Source organism: Notolabrus celidotus, chromosome 1 (assembly GCF_009762535.1).
Source record: "Notolabrus celidotus isolate fNotCel1 chromosome 1, fNotCel1.pri, whole genome shotgun sequence".
Classification (NCBI taxonomy): Eukaryota; Metazoa; Chordata; class Actinopteri; order Labriformes; family Labridae; genus Notolabrus; species Notolabrus celidotus.
The window spans coordinates 18,725,663-18,753,306 of record NC_048272.1 but is presented as its reverse complement, the minus strand read 5'-3'; the positions used below and the strand labels follow the sequence as shown (position 1 = coordinate 18,753,306).

General features: G+C 40.3%; 1 protein-coding gene across 3 annotated transcripts in view; it reads right to left on the bottom strand.

Moving 5' to 3' along the window:
- Window positions 1-27,644, bottom strand: part of LOC117816302 (membrane-associated guanylate kinase, WW and PDZ domain-containing protein 3) — a 247,899-nt gene that overhangs the window by 75,051 nt on the left and 145,204 nt on the right. For all 3 annotated transcript variants that reach the window (XM_034688509.1, XM_034688524.1, XM_034688517.1), the window contains exons 2-3: window positions 24,037-24,153; window positions 3,308-3,427 (exon numbers count right to left, since the gene is read on the bottom strand). In XM_034688509.1, coding sequence (XP_034544400.1) covers window positions 3,308-3,427; window positions 24,037-24,153 — 237 coding nt within the window. The remainder of the gene's footprint in view (window positions 1-3,307; window positions 3,428-24,036; window positions 24,154-27,644) is intronic.

Here is a 27,644-nt window from a genome sequence, read left to right as displayed (position 1 = left end):
CTCTCTTTCTCTATTACACGCTCCTCCTCTCCCACTCTCTTCTCATGGTCGCCCTCTCTATACAGGTGTAAATCCCTCCTGGATTCAGCTCGGAGATGAAGGACAACTCGTGGGCGACTTGGCAGCTCCCAAAAGCTGATCTTCCAGTTAAATGAGCTCCACGAGCGCAACAAGAGGAGGATTCGTTTTATGTGCGCTGAAATAAAAGTGTGTGCTCCTGCAGTGTGTGTGTACCTGCATGCCTAATATCATGTCTTACAGCATGCTTCAAAGAATGAGGAGGATGAAACCTCATCACAGGGATCAGAGGCTACTGGAAAAACCTGGCCCAGCAGGCCTACCGCATGTTACACTTCACACTCCAACATCCATAAATGGACACACAAACTCCTACAAATACAGTCATGCGCATCCACAGACAGCTACTCTGAGCCATGAGGCACTTTCTCTTTGGAGGAGGATTTGACTTTATCTTTTAATTCTCCCTCAAACTGGAGGCACGGCATCGCGGCTGAATGAGAAAGTGGCGCTGGGAAGGTCCACTCACGTGACCAGAGGTTGTCCCTTAAGCATTTAGAAAAATCCTCTCCCATTTCACAGCAGCTGGGATTTGCAGTGAGAAAGAATGAGCTTAAAGAGAGCGGGAAGATTATCATGTTATTGCCATAATCATTGCGCAATGTGAGAGAAATCCTCTGCTCAAATCCCCTCATGACACAAATACACGGCGACCGGCTGACTTTTCAAGACCTCTCAATATGGGCCAAGTGCTTATACTCCATTGTAGTGAGAGGTGTTAGAAATGGTAAATACTTAGCCATTCAGTGTAATAAAATAATCCCTGCTTGTGTAAACTTCTTCCTGGAAAGAATGTGACCTTGTATGAGTACTTGTAAAATATCAGCCCCCTCCGATGTGTTTACTTCAGATTCCTGTCGTCAAACAAACACAGGAGGTACTCTGAATCAATCTAAAAGTTCAAGTTCAAGTTTTGCGATGAGCTGCAGCTTACTGACTGAGTCTGAGAGAGGAGAGACGGAGGCAGAGGACGGGGCTGGTTCATCCCATGAATAAAGCATGACCAGAGAGTAAGAACACAAGCGGGACCTCCTGATGTGTGACTGTGCAGCCAGCCGGTGGGAGCAGCAGGTTGACTGGTTTACATAAGGTCACCATCAGGTGCTACAGCTGCCTGCATGCTAACACTGTCTTGTTTGAATATCCACTGTATACAGGAACATGCTGGCACAGACGCATAAATACACAGGGGAGGTACATCATATGCACTGAAAATTTAAAGCACAGTATGTTTGCCTCACACACACACAGAAACACACACACACTGGAAAAACATCACTGACATAAAGGGCGAGCTCTTCAAAAAGGCCTAGTTTAAAACCTTCAGGTGGTTGAACACTAACTATGAAGTGAACCAAAATAAAGAGGCAGACATAATTTTAGATTTGCGTATCCTGTAATTAAATACATTTTGGTGATAAGTAGTCTCATCTGTATAAAGTTGAAGGCAGCAACTAAGCATTATTTTGTTACCGTTTTATCAACCTATTATTTTTTACAATGAATTGATTGTTAAGTTTAAAAATATATGTCATAGGGTCTGAAAAATACCAATAAAATTAAGCCAAAGACCACAGTTACGTAGAAAACTGCTTCTTACATCAAAGGAACGTTTCAAAAGTCAAAGACTTCTCATTAAAAGATGACAGAATACTAAAAAAAAAATCCTCACTTGAGAAGCTGAAACCTGCAAATTCTTCAAATGATGTGATATTTTTTCTTCAATACTTCATCAGACCTGGTATTCTTTTGATAATTGATTCATCAATTCAGCTCTTATGGTGTTGGTTGCACGTCTGCATGTGGTGACTAAATGTATCACCACAAATTCTTATCAGCTTTGCAAATCAGTGTTTTTTCCAAGTTGAAGCTCCTGAGAGGAGTTTTTTACTGGTTGTGAAACAGACTGACTTCACCTACAAAAGCAAACCAGACCATCAGCAACAAGACTGACCATTTCTATATTGTAATCTTCACTGCCGAAGTGAAGGCGTTGATGTCAGACCAGACGATTGACTGAACGCTAAACAGTCTTTCTTTACATTTTCCACAGCAAGTACGCGCAATGAGTGACACATTTGACTGTTTAATGAAAGCAGGAGTCTTTCACCCAAGCGGGGGAGTTTAAGTGTCTCAAGGTCTTGTTCGCGAGAGGGGGTAAAATGGAGCGTGAGATTGATAGGCGGATTGGTGCTGCGTCAGCGGTTATGCAGGCGTTGTACCGGACCGTTGTGGTGAAGAGGGAGCTGAGGCGGAAGGCAAAACTTTCAATTTACCAGTCGGTCTACGTTCCGACCCTCACCTATGGTCATGAGCTGTGGGTCATGAAAGAATAAAATCGCAGATACAAGCTGCTGAAATTAAATTCCCCTGAAGGGGACTGGGCTCAGCTCTAAAGATAGGGTCAGGAACTTCGACATCCGGAGGTAGCTCAGAGTAGAGCCGCTGCTCCTTCGCATTGAAAGGAGTCAGCTGAGGTGGTTTGGGCATTTGACAAGGATGCCTCCCGGACGCCTCCTGTCCCAGACAAGCGGAAGTAGATGGATGAGATTGATTTGTCAGTAATTACTTCTTGGAATGTGCAGGATGAGACCAGAGGAGTGATAAGATGCAATTCTTTGTCCACAGGGGGCGCCAGCATTGACACAAATCAAAAGTTCCTCACTGCAAATTCAAAACTCAAAGACGTTTCTGGACGAGTTTTTTAAAATACTATTAATCCCTACCTGCGTAAGACATCTGTCATCATGCTCTGGTTATTTCTGGCTCTACTAAGCAGGCCAGCAGAACCTCTGCTTTTTGGTAAACGTACGGTTCATTTTAATCCCTGCTGACAGAATAATGTACAGCCTTGTCCTGATTTTCACTGAATTTCCATTTCTGTTTGAATATAAAGTCTGAATACTTTATCTCATATTTCCCATTTTACTCTCTGAATGGAGGAATAGAATAGCCAAGTTCATCTGAAGGGCTGAAAGTATCGCTGCTAATCAGACTGTCACTTCCAACAAGTCTTTAATCATGTTTCAGTGATCAATACATTTTGTCCCGCTTGTCACATTTCACTAAGGCCGGCTGTAAGTCATATTGGCTGTGAATATCGAGCCTCCACTCACACCATTATAGAGAGATGTCAGGGTGAATCTTGTGCATAATACATGAATCCACACTTACATGCACACACACTTTTGCAGGTCTCTCATACTGTTAACACTGTTGTCATGCCTACCATCATAGGTGCCACTCTCCAGGAGAAGTCCGCTCTCCTCCAAGATCCTGAAGTCTCCCACGCTGATAAAGTTGTAGTCCACTCCTGGCACCTCCCCGTCTCGAGGAAGCCTTGTGGTACCTGAAAAAATACAGAAAGGGAAGAGAAATGTTTTTACACAACATGTTCAAATTAAGAGAAATGTGTCCTCCTTTTTCTCCAAAACAGAAACTTTTTCTCTCTGAAAACCGAAGCTAACACGAAGCTAAGTGTCAAATACTGCAATTCCTCAGCAGGCCACCAGCTTTTGGTGCTGGCTCCTTGAGAGAGTCCCTCCCAATGAGGCCCTACCGAGCGACAACCTCCGGCCGTGAGAAGTGAAGCCAATGCAGAAGTGTTAAAAACTGCAGTTCATGGAGTGTCCGCTTGAGGCTGGCTCCGGAAACCTCATACACCCAAATTCAAAAAAGACGAACTTTACAGCAGAATGTTTGTAGCCTGGTACAAAAAACAAGTGTAGTCTGGATAGCTCATTTCTCGATGGCACACACTGTATGGAGGGTGAATTTTTTTTATTACGCTGCAATTTCAAAGATATTAAGAGTTATTATTATGAGTCTTCCAATGAGAGGCACAGCTGACTTTATTGACAGGTGGGAACACTGTAGCTGTTGGCTAGGAGGCTCAAAGCCCGCCTCTTTAAGTGAAACTAGCTCAACAGCAGTTATGTTGAGTTCAGCATTTCCAATATTGCCCCCGACAGCGCTTCAGACACAGATGGGTGACATCACGGATACTACATCCATTATTTATACAGTCTATGGGCCCCGCATTAAAATGTTCAGCTTGACAGCAGTATTTAACATATTTACAGCCTGTAACACAAATGTTGGTCCTGACACTCAATTTCTCAGTTTCCTTAAATCTTCTGGTGACTTAAAAACTTTTGTAATTAGGCTTGAAGTTATGATTGTGCATACTTTGAGTGACTGGCTGGCATCACAAGCTGTTTGCCAGATATAACCTCAGCTATGAAGTTGTGAAGCTCATTATGAAATGTATCAGCAGGAACCCATCTGCTCTCACATAACTTAATTTGTTCGATTACTTAATGCTCATCATGTGTTGGTTTATTGTGTTAGGAACCTGTGTACAGGAGTCAGGATTGATATTTGCCTAGCGATGCAAATCCACCTTGTCTTCCAAATGTGATCACTTCAAAAAAAACAAGATGGTGACAGCCACCGTGCTGAATATGGGACTTTCAAAGTACTGCAAAAACCATTGTCAACTTCACATTAGCTACATGCATTTTATAAACAGTATATGGTGTGTAAATAATAAGTTAAATCAAGAACATAACACAATGAGACTAATCAGTGTTTCCCTGACTTAAATAATACCTGGACAGGTTAAGTAGATAAAGTATATATTATATATAAGTAGTCCTGAGTATATTCTCCAACTTAACATTTCTCTCATCTCTCCAGATAAGACTACCATCCAGGATCAATGATGTCAGTGATCTCTTGTTCCTCTCTGCCCCTTGCTGATAACCTGCAGTGCCTCACACACACTCAGAGATCAGAGCTCAGAGAGGCAGGTCCATCAGTTCGTCCCTCCTGCCAATGCATTGATTGAGGTGTGACACCTGGTGTTAATGAGCCTTCTTTAATTATGTGAGTTGGTTGCTGCTGATGACACTGCACTTTTAGTTTTGGGTTTTTGAAAAAAAAGCAATGTCATAAAAAATCCTCACACACACACCTTTAATAGTCAGAGAAATCAATATTATAAGAATAATATTCAAAAATGAGAGTTGTGGTACTTGGGCGTCTTTATAAAAGTGCTGCTGCTGATGGTTGTAGACAGATCAGACACATACAGAAAGGTAAAGAGAAACAATTGGAGAAGGGGTGGGACCATAGACTGTATAAATAATGGGCAAAGTATCCGTGACGTCACCCATCTGTTCCTTAGCGCTTGAAGCCAATCGTCAGCGGGGGCCATTTTGGTAATGCTGAACTCAACCAAACTTAGTGTAAGGTAAAGAGGCGTGGTTTGAGCCTCCTAGCCAACAGCTATGTGTTCCTGCCTGTCAGTCAAGTCAGTCATGTCCTTATTTGGGCAAAACTCGTAATCTTAATATCGTCTGAACTGGCGCGTTAGAAAAAAATTCACCATGTACGGTGTTTGCCGAAATTAGCTTCGTAGATCCAAGCCGTTTTTTGAACCAGGCTGTAAACATCTTTATTAATGCTGCAAAGATCGTCTTTTTTGAATGGTTGAAAATATCAAAATACATTCCTATTTACATGACGTTATGTCATCAATTAACTCTGTTATTACATTATTATTTATACATTTTTCCTTGTTCTCAAGCTTTTTGTGTGAAATTAAGAAAACAGCAGTGTGAAAAATGAAGGAGGCAATGGGTTGCGTAACCTCCTGGTGTGATTTTTGTTTCACTCAGTCCCAGGGAGGTCAGAGTTGATGCAAACAAAGGCCATTCTGAGTGCAGATTGCTTCTGTGGAGAAGCCACAGACTATTTCAACACTGACGGGATGTTTTCTCCCTTCCAGGATGAATGTCCACAAGGCACAAATGGACACCAAATGATTGCATTAGCATGAGGATTATGTAAACCATATTCCATGAATAAATAAATAGGACTGTGCCACTGTTGCACTCAAGGCTAATTAAGTGGCATGTCACTATACTTGTAAACTCCATAGATATAACCTCAGCTGAACGGGAGGCAGGACAGCAGTTATTTATCGCACGGCCGGCTGAACAAAGCACGGACCAATCATCAGCGCTACATTCAATTGCAATCTCTGTCACCTAAATTTAGAGTCACTCATGGTTACAGAGCAGATTCATTGTTCACGTCACAGTCATTATTCAGGGGTTGTGAGGAGGACAGTGAGACAAGCATACAAGGAGGGCTGGGAAACACTCAGGCTAGAATATACAAAAAAAAGTAATTCATGAATTTAAATCAACATGAATCGAATGTCAAAACACAACAAGAAGCACTGCAGCAAACATACCGAGCAAAGTAGGGTGGTTCTGATACCAGTAAGATTGTACAGCAATGTTAGCAATCATCATATTCAAGGTTAAAAATATACACTACCAGTCAAAAGTTTAGAAACACCTTCTCATTCAACGTTTTTTATTAATTTTAATTATTTTTAACACTGTAGATTAATACTGAAGACATAAAAACTATGAAAGAACATATATGGAATTATTTAATTAACAAAAATGTGTTAAACAAACCAGAATATGTTTTATATTTTTGGCTCTGTAAAGTAGCCCCCTTTTGCATTGAGGACAGTTTTGCACACTCTTGGTATTCTCTCAGTCCGCTTCATGAAGTGGTCTTCTGGAATGGTTTATAATTAACATGAGCCTTGTCAAGAGTCCATTTGTGGAATGACTTGCCTTCTTAATGTGTTTGAGACCATTGTTTGTGTTGTTCAGAGGTAGGGTTAGTACACAATGGATAGCCCTATTTGACTACTGTTATAATCCAGTTTATGGCAAAACCAGATTATTTCATAGTTTTGATGTCTTCAGTACTAATCTACAATGTCGAAATTGATTAAAATAAATAAAAACCATTGAATGAGAAGGTGTGTCCAAACTTTTGACTGGTGGTGTAGTTATTAAAAAATAATAATAGGTGTGATTTACTTTATCTATCTGGTATCTGATTGCACTCAGTATTCTTGATACTCAAACTCAGAACTGGGGATGAAACTGGGTAGAAAAATCTGCACACCACAGAGATGGAAGTAAATCATCAAAGAAAGACTCTCTGAGATGACATGAAAGCAAACTCTGCATATCTAAAGGGATCAGACTTTAATGACTGTATGCTCTGTAATGTTAAATCAATTTAATCCTTTGTGTATCTGCGAGAACACAGAGACAGCAACAAACAGCAGCTTGTCTAATTAGTTAAACATTAAGCACCTTTGCTTATTTGTCCTACAGCTGTATACATATGCAGCATTACATTGACCTTATATAGGATATTCTTGTACAGCTGTGAGAGAAATCTCACTGAAATATGTTGCTGCATCTTTCTTGACATTTGTAGAGTCTGTACCAATTAGCAGTGGAGCAGTGGAGCAGATCCTGGTGACCCAATGGCCTATTAAGTAACTTTATGTTGCCATTCCCTTTTGTTTTTCCACTCTTACATTTCCCCGCTTAATTGGACTGAGACAGCTTCTCTGTGCCAGGAAAAGAAATAACAGAGTTTGAAAAAGAAAACAGCATCAGAGCAGCCTCCTTTATACCATAGTTTGTGTTACACACAGCATTGACATTCCATTGTGTGTGAAAATGCCAGCCGATGCTGCTTCTCATTACCAACTTGTCTGCCTGAATTTGCCAGCTTTGGTCACTCTAAAATGTCCCCTGAAGCCCAATTATTTGAGCCACTGTTATGTACCTGCCAAGTACCACCCGGAGCCATCATCCTGGATGTCACAGCGATATATACCACGCGCCTCCTATTGTGGATCAGTTGTGGACAATATAATGAGGGCTTGCCGAGCTTTGAGCGTACAAGTGAGGGAAAGCAGCAATCCTTTTAGAGCAGAACTCTGTAACATCCTGTCTTACTTTCGTCTTCAGTACAAGCACAGACACTTTTGGATGTGCGGCTTCAAACGCCGCAGCCATCGGAGGCTGGTCTTTCAAACAAAATGTGCAAAGTGTTGTCAGTGCATGTTGAAAACGTTGCAGTCGATAAGCTGCGGATAATTAGACCACACAAAGAGAGGAGTGTTGAGAAGCCTTATCAAAGCAAACAAAGATTTTGTGTTGGAATAAGAAGCTATGCACACAGTGTTGGTTTATTACTCAGGGGGATGTATACTGGAGAGCAGAGCATGGTACATTATGAGAAAATTTCAACAATTTGGGAAATACACAATTGATTTCATGCAGAGAGTTTGAGGATGGGATCAATATCACTCGTGTCTGAACAATAAATACAAAGCAAAACTAGAAGCCAGTTAGCTTAGCCTGAAAACTGTAAAGAAGAAAGAGCAAATCAGTGCCTAAAGCACACTTAAAGCTCTACACACTGAAAGTAATTTGTCTAGTTAATGCAAAAACAGAAGAATAAGAAAAGAGAACGGCTTTGCTTCCCTCCAGTACAGCATCATGTGCTCTGCTGAGTATGGTCGAGCACTCAAACGCTCACATCAAACCAAACTTGTCATCAGTTTTAGGACACACAATAATGACAGAAAAATACATATTCAATGTCACATGGTAATTAATGGCTCTAAAAGCTCCACCATGTTCCCAGTCTCTGTTAAAGAGAGCTAAGCTAACATGCTGTAGCTTTGTGTTTACGGAGCAAACATGAGATTGGTATTTTCCCATTACAAGGAAGCAAATATGCACATTTTTCAAAATGGTAATGTGGTAAAGCCTTACGCTAACATGTGTCAGTGTGTGTGTCTGTCTAGCCTGGACTGAAACAAATTGTCACTTTAGTCTTGCATGGCCTGTGCACTGCTGAGACATGTTTTTTTCAAAGCGACTGGACTGAGAGGATGTCACGATGGGACCATCAGAGGCAGTCAGTCAGAAATGGCAGGCCATAAATATTACATGCTGATTTGGTTCATAGTGTTATGTCAGGACATCAGAGAGAAAAAAAGAGGTGGCTCGGGGCTCGGCTTTTGAAATGACTCGATTGAGAAAGGGAGCGAGAAGAGAAAAAGAGGGTCGTTACAAAGCCAATGTCTTTCTCTCTCTTTGTGGAGTGTTAGTGTTGAGGCACTGAGGGAAGGCTCTGTCTTTATGTTTACAGTGCTGTTGTGATGTTGTAAAGCAGCTCGAGATGTTGCAATGCCTTTTCTTTCTTCTTTTAATCAATTACAATACCCAGACTTGAGTTTTGGCTGATATAACGCACCCCTCTGGTTCTAGTTAGAGACCAATTTCAAGTCTTTTATATGGAAATTAAAATTCTGACTTCCTGACTAGCCTAAAGGTAAGAAAACACTCAGACAAAAAGTCTAAATTTAGTATAAATTATTCAACACAGCTAAACACAGGTTCAAAGAGTCTGTGGGTAAATGGCGTCAAAATGGTTCGTTGAGTGTGGCTAACAATAGCAGAGCTAGCACTTCCAGCCATCAGTCTTTTTTACAGATTAGCATTAACATGCCAGCGCTGGTTATGCTTTGCTAGGTTAAGATAAGATATTACTTTATTGATTCCCCGGGGGGAAATTCGGTTGTTGCAGCAACCAAGACATAAGTACAATCAAGAACACTTTTAAATAAGTAAAAATAAAATAAGTAAAAATAAAAATAGATAAATAAAATAATACAGATTTAAGATATATACAAATGTTACAAATGGTTTAAATAGTGGTAATTACAGGCAGTATTAAAAAGTTTCAGTAGTGACAGGTTGACATTGTGTGATTATAGTTCAGTTATGACAGATTAAGCAATATAACAAATACATAAATATGGTTGTATGATATGACTGTTAGTTGTAGTAAAAAATAATAATGTAATAATATGATATAATATAATACATCAAAAATAATTATAGAATATAATGTAATATGCATAAGAAATGTTATCAGCAGCCAGATTAAGTGGTTATACCCCAGTTTCGTCAGACAGCCTACAAACAACCTTATCTCTGTGAAAATACTACTAAACTGCAACATGCTACTAGTTGCCATCCGTGTGCTTGTTTTAGGTTATATTTTTATATACATGTTTATTAGAGAGGAGAGGACAGTGTATAGAGGAGGAGACCAGGAGAGAGAGTGGGGGAATGACATGCGGTGAAAGGGTCACAGGCCGGATTCAAACCCTGGTCGCCTGCTATATGGGTGCGCGACTTAAACATTGGGCCAAATCTGCGCCCTCTGTGTGCTTGTTTACATCGGGGTAGTAGAGGATTAAACAGTAGCTACTAACTGGATTTAGAGCCCAGCTTGGGGCAGGTGGCTGCACCACAGCTTAGACACAACATGAGTCGGGTTTCTGTCTGACAATTAACTGAATAGTAACTCTGGTGTTGACAAGCAAGGGTGGCACTGTTTAATCGCCTTGTTTACTAAATGTGCACATCCCCCGTTCTAGTGCATGACAAAAATATATATAATTTGTGAGATTCAAATAGATGTGTGCATCCTATAATTGTTGTATGGCCTGGCTCAGTTAATAATGTCAAAGCAAGCTAAGCACCCATACGCTTGCCTAGCTCGCGTTAGCCACACTTTGACTTTGTGTTGCTAAAGAATAACAGAAAAACCTGCTTTAATATTTGTTTTTCAAGTTTGATACCTCTACTCCAACTTTAAGAAAAACAATAGGGATTACGGTCGTTAAGAAAATACTGATTGCTGACACTTTGCTAGCTTCCACTTATGTTATGATTTAAGCTAGCCACTCACTGTTCATCATCTCAAAACTGCACCTTGAATTGGCAGCTGTGATAAACGTGATTGTAGTAAAGTCTTCTGTTCATGAGTAGACATACAGTATATAGTTGATATTTTAAGGGTTACGACATCATTAGATCAGTGCATTGATGGCAAATAACATTTATTAATTTAGAAATACAAAAGTATGATTAAAAAGATCATTTTTTGGTTTTCTGGTTCTGAAATGAAATACATCTTATTTAGGAAGAGAGGGAGGAGGAGAGGCAGAGGAGGAGGAGGGAAGCTGCTCTTGAAATGGTTGCAAAACTAAGCAGGCAGAAAGGTCACAGAGTACAGCTGCATGTGACCATAACATGTACCCATTTCTACATGCATTTCTGTGCATGTGAGTCTACACACCACTCCAGCCGTGTGTGTTTGTGTGCACAGGAATAAAAATGTGAGTCTGCGAGGGATCAAATTCTTTCTGGCCATCTCTGATCTCCACAGGGAGTCAAAGGACTGCGTGTGTCCCTGAGCTCTCTGTCCTCTTGGAAAAATCCTCCCACTCTTTGTCCTCTCCAGAGCTCTTGAGAGCCTCCTCCAGCGTTTTCTTAAGAGTCCAAATGTGATGGAGCCGTCCCAAGACCCAGGGAAAAAGACCAGAGGATTTACCACACAGACAGAAAATACTTGCTCTCTTTGTCTCTCTGTGCTTCACTTCCTCTTCTTCTCTCCACTTCAGATCCACTCACTGGGTTTTTCTTCTTTTTCTTTACCATTCCTTTCATTTTACTCCTTTTTACGTTTGAAAATAGCAAACAAGTTTAAATCAATACTTTCATAATGGCCTCTTAATTCTGTAGCTCTTGTGACTTAGTGGTGTAGTGTTGGCAGGAGACACAAACAGTAGAGCAATGTGGCTCATAGTCGAGTGAAGTGGACCTTTGGCGCAGTGACACAAGCCAACCTTATTAATCCCTTTGCGGCCTGCGTGTTTGTATGCACAAATTTTGTGTATTAGCACCTTTAGACGATAATGGTGTAGACATGAGTGTGCCAGAGCGTGCCTGAGCCCCCCACAGTGGCAGCTGGCACCTAAAAATCAAATGCGGAAATATTTTTTACAGCCTTAAAAAAAAACCTTGCTGTAAACTTAGGATATTGTTGTCTTTTTACAATATTTTTTAATTCTAAGTGTAATTTAAATTATTTTCATGCATAAATAAACATATTCCAGGCATGCAAGGGCTGCCAACACATCTGCAAATAGCCGCTGACTTGACTGTGACCACAACACCTTAGGAGAGTGGCACTCTAAACATGCAGGCTTGCTAGTTTGTAAAGATTAAACAGAGCGCCCTGTTTAATTCTTGAAGAAACCTCAGCATGATGGCCAACAGGACACAAAGCCTGCACCTGAGGAGGATGCTTCTCCCTTCTCTTGAACAGGTGCAACTCCTCAGGCACAGCTGGCTGCAGAGCATGCCTCAAAGACTGAATGAGAGTACACTGAAATGGCCTCCTCAGAGGTTACAGCCCTTTGGACAAGCTTAAACTGCATGCTTTCCCTCCTGCACTGAAGTAATCCTGCAAATCACAGATTTTACACTATGGTGCTGTCCAAGGTGCTGATCCTGCAGGTGGAGCAGAGCAGCCATCAGCGTGTCTCTTTCCCCCCCGTGCACAGCAGTGGGAAGATCTGTGATTAAATTAACAGACTTATTAACTTAGTTGGATCGCTGTTTAGTCAATTGACCCAGTTAGTATTCTCAATTAAGTCACAGTATGAGGTTCAACCCATGCTTACCACCACTCTGCTGGAGAGCAAATTTATGTTATCTGGTTATTGTTATACTGTGTTATGACTTTATTGAAGCAGAGTGGAGATTTGTGCATATTGTTAAATATTTGTAGAGGTGTATGTTAATCTGATCTGCTCTGTTGTTGTAAAGAAAACAAATGTGATACAGCCAGTTTTTCTAGAGCACAGACTCTCTTCTCTGGTAACACGAGTGATTCAGGAAAACATTTATTGTAGTAATCTGCAGTTTTGTGGCGTACCACTCTCCACTCAAAACGCCTTGTTTACTCCCACCCAGCAGTATTGATTTACTGCAATGAGAAAATAACTTCTCAGTGCCAGAAAGACGAAGGGTCAGTCATGTACAGCATGTTTGGAGGGTGAGGCAACTGGAGTGAAGAAACTACAGCCGGAGACTGAGTGAGTTTTCAGAGTTGAAAAAGGACAACAAGCAAACTCATTTCTCCAACAGCGCCCAGTCTGATGTCTGCAGAAACATGTTTGATACAGAATGTGTGTGGAAATTTATGTAGATCTTATGTACATATTTTATTCTACACAGTGATTCAGAAAGGCAACCACAGACTGACTTGTACCAAATTCACAACTCAGCCATTTTCAGTGGAAGGCTCAATTGCTGTTATCAAATGGACAACGTCACACTGCTTTGTTCCAGAGTACAAGATATAGATGGAAATCTCACCAAACATTATCATTTCCTCACCTCCTGATTTATCAGCCACAAAAGCCACAGTAGTCCAATACATCATAGAGAGATTAGGACATATTCTGGGGCCTGTCTGATAGCTTATACGCTAACATAGGAAAACAGCCAATGTTAAGATTCAACTGCTTTCCAGCACACATCAACATTTGATAGTGTAATGTAAGACCAGAAAGATGTGAATCAATTCTAAAATCATGAAATTAAATGAAAGCTGGAGTTTGAATTTCATATTTGCATGTCATAATTGTTCTATTTACTTTGGAAGACTTAAAAAACAAACTCTATGGTAATGTCATTACAGCGGGGCCTGAATCTGAGGCCGGCAGCTTTTTAAAAAGGTACAATATGAAGCAATTTACATATATTATCAATCACTTTGTACCGCTTATGTGTGAAGAGATTTTAAGCCAGGTTTAAATAAGAACATGTGTACTCCTCCTGAAGTTTAGAAGCCTTTTAGAGGAGAGAGGAAACTTTCACCAAAGTCCAGCTGATCACACTTTGAATTTGCCTCTTACACCCTGTGTTCAGACTTCTATTTAAAGAAGGTTTTTTGGGGGGGTAGTGGATGTGCTGGTGCTGGTGGTGGTGGTGTGTGTGACTGTTGGTTGGTGTTTGTGTGTGAGGGGGGTGACAAGGGATGTGACATTTAAGCACTCCCCTCAGCGCAAGCTCCCCTGTAGTGTTTACAGTCCAACACAAGTCAGTAATAGCTCAGAAATGGTGTAACTAACATCTAAAAATCAGGGGCACCCTCCAAACACACACAAACACACACGCGAACACACAAAGGCTTCTTCAAGAAAAGTCTGGCTGAAATGCAATGTGACAGATGTTCGAGAAGGGCATTTGATCCACAGAGAGACATGTGCTTGGTTTTGCATGCTAACACTGCGTATATATTGTCTGGATATGAAGATGGACAATGCAACTCCATCTCCATCCATTGTAAGAAAATTAAGGCAAAAGGCCGCCTCTACAGGCAGTGACATATCGGGCTAGTGGAGCCGAGGCATGCACAGAAGCGATCTAACTCCCTTCACAAAAACACACATTTAATTAAAGTCCACAGCAGAACAGGTTCTTGTATCGATTTGAAGCAGACACTCAGTTATGTAAAGTTCAATGACATCTCCTCTACTCTTTTAAGAAACAAATAGGGGCGACGTCAACCTAGTGGTTGAAGCGCGCACCCTATATACAGAGTCTACAGTCATTGGTTCAACTCCCGGCCCCGCCCATTTGCGACATGTCTTCCCCCACCCTCTACTCACCACGTTTCCATTCTATCAAAAAATAGCAAATTATTATTATTTAAAAGTTAACTGATCCTCAAAATAAACATTTGCATATAAATCAGTATGATTACAACTAAATGTTAAAACAGAGACATTTTTTTGACGTGTAATATTATTTCATATATTGACCCATGTTTCATCTGTTCTAATGGAGAAGGCAGGCTTTTTGACCAATACTGCAGCCACTCAGTTGGGTGAGCGCAAAATGTTTTCAATCAATCTTTATTTGTCTAGCACATTGACAACAAATTTTATCTCAAACAGAGCAGGTCTAGATCGTACTCTATGTTATATTATTAACAAAGACCCAACATCAAGACAGGATAAGATCCAGTCCCATCTTACAGACAAGACACAGTCTGATCTCAACTTAATCCACCATGAGCAGAGCACTTTGTTTAACAAGTTACAGCGGCAAGGACGAACTTCCTTTAACAGGCAGAAACCTCGAGCAGGACCAGACTCATGTTAGACTGGCATCTGCTGAGACCTTGTTGGGGTTGGAAAGAGGGACAGAGGAGATGACGCGAGAGAGATGATAGTGGTGGGACGGATTATGTGTGATGGTGCTGTTTTGGCTTCACCTTTGGGGAGCTGTTGGGCTGTCAATCATATATATTATTATGTGTTTATCTAATATGATGCAGATAAATCAGTTTAGTGCATGTAACTGTGACTGTTTTGGCCGTTTCTTATGACACCTTTCTGAGTGCCAGTGTGATCAACAGGGTGCTTAATGCAGCTCAATTGATGACTAATGCTGTCACTAATAACAGTTTCCCATATAAGGTGACATAGTATCATCAGTGCACCTGACACTTCATGGTTAGTATTTGCTAAAATGCCTAGATTTTTCTGCTCAACATTTCCGTCTACTAAACTCAAACATATTATTTGATCTGTTTTGAGTTCATCAAATGAAAAATGTTTTGAATTTTCTTTTTGAATTTTGGGAGGGTTTTTTTGTATCCTTGTACTGTATACAGTATGTAATAAAGAAAACATATAAATATGAAGAGAGCTTCGAAACAAAGGGAAACAAAGTAAACCAAGTAAATACAAGCAGGCTGGTAGTGGTAATTGAAAGAGAGAAATAGGGAAAGTGTAACGGAGAGGGTGAAGGATGGGGGGCTGAGAGTGAGCAAGTGAATGATGGAGGTGCCGTCAGCATGCGAGTCCCGGTCCCTTGCTCATTAGGACAGTAATTCAAGCTGGGGATTAGAGAGTCAGGCTCGGGTGGCCAGGAGAGAGCCCACTGGCTTCTGATGATGAATGTCGGTCACGGGTCGTAAAACCTAAACAGCCACCACTACTGTACATGTAAAAAATGGAGGGCTGTGTTTGTGCTGTGAGGTGGGCGTACAGGTGGGGGATAGCAATGTGTGGTATGAGAATTTGGAGTGAAAAACAGGGATGAATGACAGGTTCTGGTGTCCTTGTGAGAGAAATCAGTGAAAGTGTTAGATTTTTGAAACTCTATGATCATTCTCTGTTGGTCCACTTCAAGTAGCGTGAGAGACTCCCTCTGCAACTGAGGTTTGAAAAGGAAAAATCAATAAGAATTCAAACGGACCTCAACTGCCCAGGAAACAGAGAGGCTCAGAAATGACTGACAGGTACTTGAAAGAATAAGGGAACGAATGAAGAGATGATAGACAGGCACAGCAAAACAGACAAAGAAAGTAAAGGAGTGTTGCAAGGGCTGCAAGAGAGATACTCCTCTCTTCAAGATGACACCAAAAACAACAAAAAACCTACAACAAAATTAAACATACATGAAAGGTAAGAAGCTTACTTCCTGACAATATGTCACACTTGTGTATGCAAGTCACCTCTGAATGAGAGGGAGCAACTTCCAGGCCCGTGGGGGAATCGGAGAACTGAGATGCTGCTTGTTTGTGACAGTGCGGTGCCTAAGAGTCTGTCATCGCCTCAGGAGAAGTCACTGTGCATGTGACTGAAACCTTCACTACACTCAATTATAGCGCTCCTCTGAGCAGAGTCAGGCTTCAACAACAGGACGTGGGAAATATTTAGCTCAAAACATCATTGCAGATTTGTAAATACAGATACTGCTTCATGGCTGTGTCTTCGCTTGATACTTAAACACGGCCTGGTGCATTGACTGTATCAAAACATTTTAACATGTAGCAGTATACAGTTCATGAAGCCTGCCTCCTCCATGTTTACAGATGGGACATGGGTCAAAATATAACATCAAAATACACATCAAGTACATTTTCCTTACACATAGTATTTGTTATTAAAGCTTGTTCTTATCATGCTGATTTACAAGTGCTCATTTATTCAAGGACATTTAGTTTTAATTAGTTATTTGATGCTATAAAAGATAATAACACCATGATTGACACTGGTGGAGCAGGGTCAGTCATCTGGTGCTTTACAGATATGGTGCAATAATCTTTGAACAACTTTTGAGGTGACATCTCAGGGAGGAGGTTGCTAAAATACTTTGTTGTTTTGATGCCTGTAAGGATTTCTAAACTTGCTACAGCTCCTAAAATCCATCTCACCACTATCATCTCTCTCTCTTCATCTCCCTCTATCCCTCTTTCAAATCCTAACTCGGTCTCAGTAGATGTCTGTCTAACATGAGTCTGGTCCTGCTGGAGGTTTCTGCCTGTTAAAGGAAGTCTTGGAATAGCTCTTCGTTATGCTTGTTATAGGCTTAGACTTCCCAAGGAACTGGCACACTGTGATCCTATCTTTCTCCTCTGTCTGCCCGTCACTTACTTTAACTCTTCCTGTCCCATTAAAGTTACTAACCATAGACCTTTCTGGAGTCCCTGGAGCTCCCTTGTCTTGTAGGTTCCTCTGGATCTCTGTAGATGGCCTTCTGATGTGGACTTTCCAGACTCCAGCTGCACCAATTACTATTATCTGTCTCACCACTATCATCTCTCTCTCTTCATCTCCTCTATCCCTCTTTCCAGCTCAGTCTCAGTCTCAGTAGATATGTGTCTAACATGAGTCTGGTTCTGCTGGAGGTTTCTGCCTGATAAAGGAAGTTTGTCCTTTCCACTGTAACTTGCTAAATGTTGCAAAGTGCTATTCCTGAATCATATACGTAGTTAAAGCTTGCTCAGGCTTGGACCAGCTCTTATGTTGCTATAGGCTAAGGCTTAGACTACACGGAGAACTGACACACTGGGATCCTATCTCTCTCCTCTGTCTGCCTGTCACTTACTTTAACTCTCCCTGTCCCATTAAAGTTACCAACCAAAGACCTTCCTGGAGTCCCTGAGCTCCCTAGTTTTGTACCAGACTCCAGCTGCTACAACTACTACTATCCATCTCACCACCATCATCTCTCTCTCTCTCTTCATCTCCTCTATCCCTCTTTTCCAACCCTAACTCGGTCTCAGCAGATGTGTGTCTAACATGAGTCTGGTTTTCCTCAAGGCTTCTGCATGTTCAAGGAAGTTTGTCCTTACCACTCCAACTTGGTAAATGCTGCAAAGTGCTTTTCCCAAAGATTATAGTTAGAGCTGGCTCAGGCTTGGACCAGCTCTTAGTTATGCTGCTATTGGCTTAGACATCCCGGGAACTGACACACTGGGATCCTATCTCTCTCCTCTGTCCTCTATCCATCTGAACACTATCATCTCTCTCTCTCTTCATCTCCTATATCCCTCTCTCCAAATCCCATCTTGGTCTCAGCAGATGTGTGTCTAACACGAGTCTGGTCCTGCTGGAGGTTTCTGCCTGTTAAAGGAAGTTTGTCCTTGCCGCTGTAACTTGCTAAATGCTGCAAAGTGCTCTGCTCATGGTGGATTAAGATGAAATCTTAAGTCCTGTCTGTAAGATGGGACTGGATCTTGTCCTGTCTTGATGTTGGGTCTTTGTTAATAATATAACAGAGTACGATCTAGACCTGCTCTGTTTGTAAAGCGTCATGGGAATGCTATTTTGAAAGATTGATTGATTGATTATGAAACAAAACGCCTAACAGTCACAAAATGTGCTTAAATGTAAATTCAGAGTTCCAACAACTATAACAGAAATTAATAAAAAACATCTGTATGTCTTAATCTGGAGCCATTTTCACTTTTACAGCACATAACCTACATTCCTGCAACACACAGAAACCTTTATCATGATATTAGTTTGCACCTTTACAGTACTAACACCACTGTCACGCTAATTTTGGAGATTTTCACGCTTCTTCTTACAAAACTGAAACATACAGCCTCTAACACCTTTTGAATAACCTCATAAGATAATGGAATAATGAAGGAATTAGCAGAGCCATTGGGGTAGAGGCTCCTCCTATTTTACATTTTTCTGAGGACATTTTTGTCTGCACTCTAAAGCAAAGTGGTCGCACTAATCCTCTCCAAACACTCGTGGCATCTGGAAATATTTCCCCACCTTGCAATGATAAAGAGAAGAATTGAACGCAGACTCTGGAGTCATCAGCTGTTTTGTGATATTCATTTCGATTAAAAGGAATATTGCAATCAATAGACACTACCATTAGGTATGAATGACTGCTACTCTGAGAGTGTATCCTGCTTCAGTCCTGTGCAGAGGTTCTAGGCAGTCAGCGCAGTACCAGCCTCTTTATTTACCACTCCATTACTGATTTCAGCAAAGAATAATAGTTGGTGACGGCCCCGCTGAGCAGAATGTCAGCCAGGGAAAACGCAGCGTTATTTATGGAAAGAGTATGACTTTGATCACTGTGATGATAAGCTACAGCAGTAAATAAGTTTCACGGGGGTTACAGAGATGTCCTTGGCCTGGGTTGCCATGGTGACATTGGAGTGTGTGTGAGTTTTGTAAAGTGTGTAACAGAGAGCTTTGAAAGGATGACAATGTGCTCGTGCAGGAAGTATGTGTGTTTGCACGTACACAGCCTTGTGTAGCTGTGTACAAAAAAAAAAGGGAACACATTATCACTGCTGGTGGATTTGATTTCCAGCTGTGTGACGCAAAGGCAACATCCTCATTGTTCCCATATGGTGCTTAAGATAAAAGCATACATGCACTAAGAATGTACATGTGCATTCCTGGTTTGCCATGTGCTCAGAGCTACTTTAGAGTATGGAAAATAAGAGTTATGTAGGCAGCAGAGGAGGGACGTAACAATGTACACTCCATTGTATCTCAGGCACATCCGTACTTGAGCTGTTTTTCTCCCTTATCTTTTATTCAGTTCTTCTTTTTTGAAAACTTTTATTTCACTCTTTATATTTAATCATAAAATCTAGGGGTGTAACAATTCATCTACTACATCGATGTATCGATTTATATTCCTATGATCTGACTACATCGATCTGTGCTTGGCAAGATAGCCTTCCGGACGACATATATTGATCTAACATCGTTTTAAAAGGTAATAAATTGAATGTATCGATACTAGGAAATAACACATTGGATTTAAGCATGGGAGACATTATATGGATGTGGTTTTTTTTGCACTTTTAATGATAAAGATTTAAATGGTAAAGTACCACGGCAATACAAAATTTATCCAACTACCTACTAAGGCGCCATCCCTTACAAGAAACAACAGGAATCTAGGACCGTCCAGTATCAAGGTATTTATTTCAAAGTCACACTGGTGGAAATTTTGGCTAAAAAGTTATTGAATCGATTTCAAGTCACTGAATTGTTTCGGATCGTATTGTTCTAAATGAACCAATATTGTCCTTTAATTGTATCGTCAACCACAAATCATGATACAATCAAATCGTTGTTACATAGAATAGTTACAGCCCTAATAAAATCCTTTACTTCTAGTACTCCTAACATTTTTAAAACAGGCTTGTTGCTTTGCTCTCAGAGCATTGAGGGGTCATGTTTAAACTAGGACCCTGTTGCACTTCTCTTAGATGTTCTGTTCAATTCAGACAACTTTATTAATCCCTCTCAGGGCAGTTTGTAATGAGCAGCTTGTAAAAAATAAGAAAATAAAAAACAATGAATTCTTTCTACACAGGAGCTACAGTATACTTCTGGTATCAAGCAGACTGATGAGTAAATAGATAGGCAGGATAAAATCAATAAAAGATTTAATAAGAGATAAAAGAGTCAGTCTGGGAGAAAGATAAGAAGTCCATAACAAATATCTAATTAACCTAAGGAGCGTTTAAAAATCTGATTGCAGAGTGGATGAGCGATTTAGAGCAGCGGTTAGTTTTACAAACAGGTAAAGTGACCCTGAAGGCAACAAAGAAAGTACATGAACCAGAAGAAACTAAAATCTGAATCTGCTGATTACAGAAAGACTTCAGATCTCTCTGTTTGACCACAAATATTTTAGAACAGGTTTTCACAACGCTGTTCAGGCTGTTTACGTCCTTAACTGAGAGGCTGTGAAACCAGCAGACAAAAAATTAAAATAAAAACAAACCCAAGCTGCTCTCAGGTCGCAAAGGTACGAGCGCTGAATATACAGAATATTTATCACTATATAATGCCTACTAAGCTGTTGATCACTCTGACTGTGCAGAGCTTGGCTAACTTACGCCCTGTCCATATGTAAGTGAATACTTTTGAAAACATAGTTTTTTTCTCAGCGTTTTGGCCTTACATCCACATGTAAACAGACTTTCAGGTCAGTGACAGTGGACGTTTTAGTACGGAAGCATATTGCATTCACATGAGAAAAAAAATCTGCTCTTTTTTTGAATTAACAAGATAACCAGCACCTTGGTTGCGATCCATGAGGACCAATATTTTCAACAAAAGATTGAATGCATTTCAGATGCGTCTTATAGCTATGAGTAAAGGGGTAGGATTAAATAAGTTTTGACTTCTTCCTAATCCTTTTCGCACATGTAAAGTAAACTATTTCAGTGCTTGCTAATGTAACTGATTGATTTGGGGTTTTTTGTATAACTATTTCGTCTTTTTTACTTGTATGTTTTCTTTCTATTTTACTTTTGCATGATCGAAATAAAGGCATCAAATCATATCAAATCAAATCTATGAAGCATACCATAGTTGCTCAGCTGATCTTAGAGAAATGCTGCAATGTGCAGCAGATCAGAGCGGGCCATACGTCTAAATAACTGCAAAGTCTGGGTGATGGTGCAAAGTTGACAACACCATCTTTGTTACTTAAAGACACTAGTATCTTCCAATGTCTTAAACCTAAAGTAAATTAAACTGGAATTAAACTGAACAACCAGGGCATAGGTAGGCTACTTCCTTGTGTGGCTTTGAGGTGCTGTTGGGATTTTAGTGGTATGTTGTTGGTTCAGAAAATCCGAGCCATTTTTTTAAATTAAAAAAATATTTAGTTTTATTTCTGAGAAAATTATCTTGTTTACTAACAGAAAAAAGAGCAGATTTTTTTTTCTCATGTGAATGCGATATGGTTCCATATTTTTTTTTAAAATCTTCCAAGGTAGCAATTTTAAAACCTCTGTTTTGTATGTACTAGTGGGGACCGCTTAAGTCATCACCTCAACTCGTTCACGGCAATTGCTGTATCCAAGATGGTCGTTTACTGGTTTCTTTATGTCTGCTTTGTACTGTTCGGTTTAATTACATGTTTACACGGTAACCTAGCTGTTCTTTATCATTGTACTACAGGGCGGGAGGCGGAGGGGGTGGAGGCAAATTGATATGTCACGCTCAATAGTTTTTAATTCACCGCTCCGTACACGCTTCAAAGAAGAAACTGCTTTTATTTACTGCTCACACGAGAAGATGCTCAATAATCATACACATTGTTTTTGTATAGAGTTTGGTGTGACCTTCAACATGGAGGAAGCGGGTCTATAACCTATATGCTCCTGCCACTAAGCACAGCAGCTCCAAATGTTTAAGGGAGCCGACATATTGTCCATGTTTTTATACTGTCAATGCACCTGACTGTGCTGAAGTGAGACTGTATCAACTGAAGACACAACCATGACGCAGTATTTGTATTAAATGCATCAAGAGTAATTCAGAACCATGCACTTGTTGTTGAACACTGTCCAGAGAGATCTTTGTAAACTGAATCTTTTACTACATGAGGACGAAACTAAAAGGTGGTGCTTGTTGAGGTTTCGCCAGATCACATTTTAGACAATGAGATAAATTCTTACTGCTTTCTGCACCAGCTCTGTATAAGTCGTGTCTTCATTTAGGGTGATGTCCACACTAAACCATGTGTTGAATCTAGCTTGTTTGTAACTGTAACTGTTTACACGTCTGGTTGCACGTCAGAGATAAGGTTTATTTTAACTTAAATTCAAACTAGCCAAGATACCATCTCTGAAAGGACCTTTTCAATTCTTGTGGCCTATCACTGAACAACACTTTTCTAATGGGTATTTAGTAAAGTGTTGTCTCTCATGCCTCTGAACAGACTAACAGCTGAAAATAACTGCTTTTATCACCTGTTAATCGACTAACAGCGATACAAAGGTACGTAAAACCACCTACGCATGGCAACCAGTGTTTTATTGAGGTCTTTACTTTTACTCAGAGTCATGCGTAAGATTCAAGAAGGAACTGATTGAGCAGTCAGGCAACCTCTAAAATGTGAGTAGTATTCCTAAACTAGAAACTACATTTCAACCAGGCGACATTTGGACTTTCGCTTATTTGGTAAAACCCAGTGCTGTTTTTTCTTACGAGAGTGCATGTGTCTCTAAAACATCCTCTAGATTGTCTTACAAAAGAACTCCTTTTAAATCTGGTCTCTTCTATTAAAAAAACATCTTACATATGCGGATATGTGTATGTATGCATAAACATGTATATTTATTAGTAGTATTTATTTGTTATTGATCTATTCATTTACTTTGATCTTTTTTCCCTTTAATTAACTTTTTTATTTCTTATTTTTATGTTTAACTTATCTATTTATTTTGGGTTTTTTTCATCTGTACTCTGTTTCCTCGACATCGTAGCAGATGCCAATTGAATTACCCATTGATTTCAGATATTTGTAACTGTTACGGTGAGATAGAGGGGTGGGGAGTGTTGGGGGGGGTTGAAATACAACTGTCTATATGCTCATGTAATGTGCATGTGATGCTATAATTTCATAAATGCCAATAATATATATATATATATAAAAAAACAAAACATCTATTTCTGAATGTAATGTCCACAGCCAACAGAATAATATCTACCCAGATTAAATTGCAGATAGCTTCATAGCGGATCCACAGTCACAAGATTCATCTCATATGCACATTGGAGCAAAGATCATGTTTATTTTATTCAATACATTTTGAAGTATATGTTTTTTTTCTGTTATATGAAGTTACATTGATTTAAGTTTAGAGTATTCCAGATCTTACAAGGAGTCCTACACAAGAACAGCATGTAGAAATGTTCCTTGGATGGCTTCCTTTGAGTTCATACTGTGAGTAAAACACAGGTCCTCTGCTTTTTCTCTTACTAGAGAGAGGAAGCTGAGTCATTACTTTTACTTTTGCCAAGTCTTTTTTGCACACTGGGGAATCAGTGCTTCAGTGAATAATGTGTGTACTCTGATATGTAGGTCTGTGTTGTATACTTACAGGGGATGGTGCGTAGGTAGAGGTTGTCCCGTATGACCTGCTGAAGTTTGTGGTCCAGCGAGCCCTTCTGAAACTGCAGACTGAGGTAGTGGCGCAGGTCCGTGTTCAATACTTTACCTGCAGAAACACAAGCACAAGAATGGAGGGTCAATAGAAATCTAGTCATTGATAAGAGTGTAAGTCAAGAAGGAAATCTATCCAAGTGACATGTAGCCTCAGTGAGTGATCAATATCTCACAGCTACATCACAGTGAGAACATTTGACCTTTTATAGCATGGTGGTTTCATTTGAGTGTATCTTCACACATATTGAATCATATAATGGATCTTTGTGTGAGGGTTCTAGCTGATATCAACTTTAAAGTGAACATGTTTGGTCAAAATTAAGTGCAATAAAAAGTAATATCCTCACTGGATCATCTTTTTATAGGCAGTGTAAAGAACAAAGACATTAAAAACCTGCTGAGTACGCTACAGAAATATCCACATTAGAGGTTTGCCGCCTGATATTTTGTTTTATGAGTTTAAAGGCTCATGCACACCATTTGATGTTGACAGGTGCGTGGGAGGGAATTCATCTTTTCATTGAAAGAAGAGGTCAGCAGTCAGTTGTAGTAGGCCACAGTTTTAACGTCTGATAACACCGTTAAGAACCATCACCTGTCCAACCAAACTTTAATTCTCCGACTGTAAATCCATTTCATTTTGACTGAGACTTTCGTTAACACCTTTCTGACTGGATGAGGTCAGATCAGACCACAATCAAGTACCCCCCACACTGCAGCAGAAACAATTCCTGTACTTTGGCTTGGTGTTCATTGACGATGGCAACATGTTCTATCTTTTTTTTCTGTACGAGCAAAATACAGAAAAATGCTGTGTGTTCGGATGCACTTCATACAGGTTGAAGAATAGACAAACGTCTAACAGGCATCAAAAATGCAAAGATGAACCCTCAAGAGAACAAGAGTGGACAGAGGATGAAACGTCCTGGTTTAGACTGGCATTTAGTGAACCTACAACGTACATACCGTTAATATAGAGTGTATTTGAAGGTTTGTTGTTGGCTCATGTGGCCTTACATATTCATCTCTCTGAATGCTGCATCTGTTGAAAGCAGTTTTCACTCATGTCTGTGAAAAGTGCAAGAATGTGAAAACTGTAGCATCATGACAGTCAGAGCTGCTGCTGGTGCAACGGCAGACTTTCTATTGATTGTTTTTACATTTTCCTAAAATCGCATTGGATGACAGCAAATATGAAGCAGACATAGCATGTTTAAAAAATAAACATAATGGTAAGTGAAGCAGAGTGCCACAGGACAACTTTCTTAACCTTGCTACGCAAGTGTCATGAGAAGTGCGCTTAAATTTGAAGTTGTGGGAACTGTCAGTGTCAAAAATGGTGTAAATGGACACAGGCCCTCAAAGTTTGTGCTCTGATTCTGTTAGATGATGTCAACATTTTAGGTTGTTGCATTATGTCGTTAGGTAAACAAGATTTTAACTCATGGTTGCATAGTATCCAAAGTATCACACAAACATGATTTGACTGTATGGACCTGCTCTATCTCACTGAGAGCTTAAATCCTTGTTGAATCACCTTCAATTCCAGTTTGATTACAGAGCGGAGATTGATGCAGGGAGAACAAAGGTTAAACAGATTTTTAACTCTGATCTCTATGGTTAAATCTTCTTCAATCACTAGGTGGAAGGAGATTTAGGGTATGAGAGGTTAGAAAAGGACTCTGGCCTAGAAATACTGTGATTGCTTTCCTGATTATTTTGATCGCTGTCTGACGACAGCTTGTCAAAAAAAACAGAGAACAAACTGGACTGAGCTGAAAGCATTGTCAATCCTGCTTTCCTTCATCTGAAGCAACAAATCTAAAACCCATGCTGCTAAGTGACAGATGACGACAGCCATGCTCACCCGACTCTTTACGACCTCACACAAGCCTCAAAAACTTTCCTCAAACAGATGCCACAGCCTCAAAAGTGCGGCACCCGAGATGTTCACAAGACAATCTGAAAAAAAAATTCGCCTTTGCTCTCAACTCTCAGAAGCCTTTGTAGAAACAAAAGGAGTTCATGCAAAGTTTGAGGCGGCAGAAGACTTCAGACTCTTCATTCACGAGCAGGGAAAAGTTTCCATCTGAAAGAACATGATGATGAGCTTGGAAAACAGGAAGAGATCTTCAGCGTCTGCCTGGCCTCAGCTTCAGCGTGAGCCTCAACTTCAGACAGAAAGGGGAGCGCAGGCTTTGAAACAGTTTGACTACAGAAAAGTAATCACATTTTTTAACCCATCTCTCTCTCTCTTATTCTACCCGTCTCTCTTTCCCGCACACAACCAAACTGTTCTCAGCGTGACTTTCCTCTGCATCGCTATGAATAACAATCAGCGGGACTAAAGATGAGATGTAGCTACTGTAGACGTAGTGAATGTGCTAATAGAGAGGAAAAGTGTACTTGACTACAGACGACTCATAGAATAATGATAAGCTCTGGGAATAGTTCATCCAGTTTTCTCTCAAATCCTCCATTCCTGCTCAGCTCTTGACAGAAAACAGCACGGGCAGTTATTGTGACGCCATGGAGCTCTTAGTGTTTTGCATCCTTAACTCGCTCTCGCTCCGAGTGTTGGAGGCTGTTGTTGACTCACATCAAAATGCCCCTCATGTCCACAGTCCGTGCTGCCATCTGACGCCTGTTTTGGGAAGCGTCATCCCAGCGGGCCTGGCTTTTCAGAATAAAGGTTGCATGTTCTCCGTCTGCCTCTCCAAAGAGGGCTGCATCACAGCTGGTCTAACAGACAAACAGACTGAGAGCGGGGAACCAAGGCCTGATCTGGCAACTTTATCACAAAAATGTCCCAGAATATCCTTTTTGTCTGAGTTCAGCTCGCGCTCGAGGGAATTAATGGGGAAACAAGGCCGTTCCAACCAACTACATGTGCTCAATATGCTTTCAGAAATTTAATGACGAAGCATCCAAAAGAGGGTTCAACAGTGAGCCTTGAATAAGTAACCTAAAATAGCCTTGTCTGCGAGCCATGCTCCGCAAACTGATGGGAAAAGCCCAGACTCAACGAAACACACTGAACACAATTACTTTGTTAGCGAGTCATTCGAATGAAACCACAGTTTTGATCAATCACATGTGCTCTGTTTGCGCTCTGAAGGCTAGTGCCACCTCTAATAGCCTCGTCACAAAGTCAGACATTTAACATTATCAATTAATTCGGGAGGATTCCGAAGGCGAGGGACGCAGCATCTAAAAGGGTGTTTAGCACTTGTAGATTTAAATCAGTAGCCTCAAATAGCCTTGTCTTAAAGCAACAAGTCAACCTCTTGCAATTCAACCCAAAGTAAAAAAAGATACATTTAACATTGCATTGATTACAGAAAATCATGGCCACTCCAACAACGTATCTGAGCTTATGCTTTTCTGAGGGCTCGTTATGTAGCATCCAAGAAAGAATTCAACACATTTAGCCTTGATCAAATCCAAAATAAACATGATTCATTCAACATTAATATTTTATTTTGTGGTTTCAATATGAATAAATACTTGCTTTTCAGTCAGGATGCTCCAATACCTAGATTT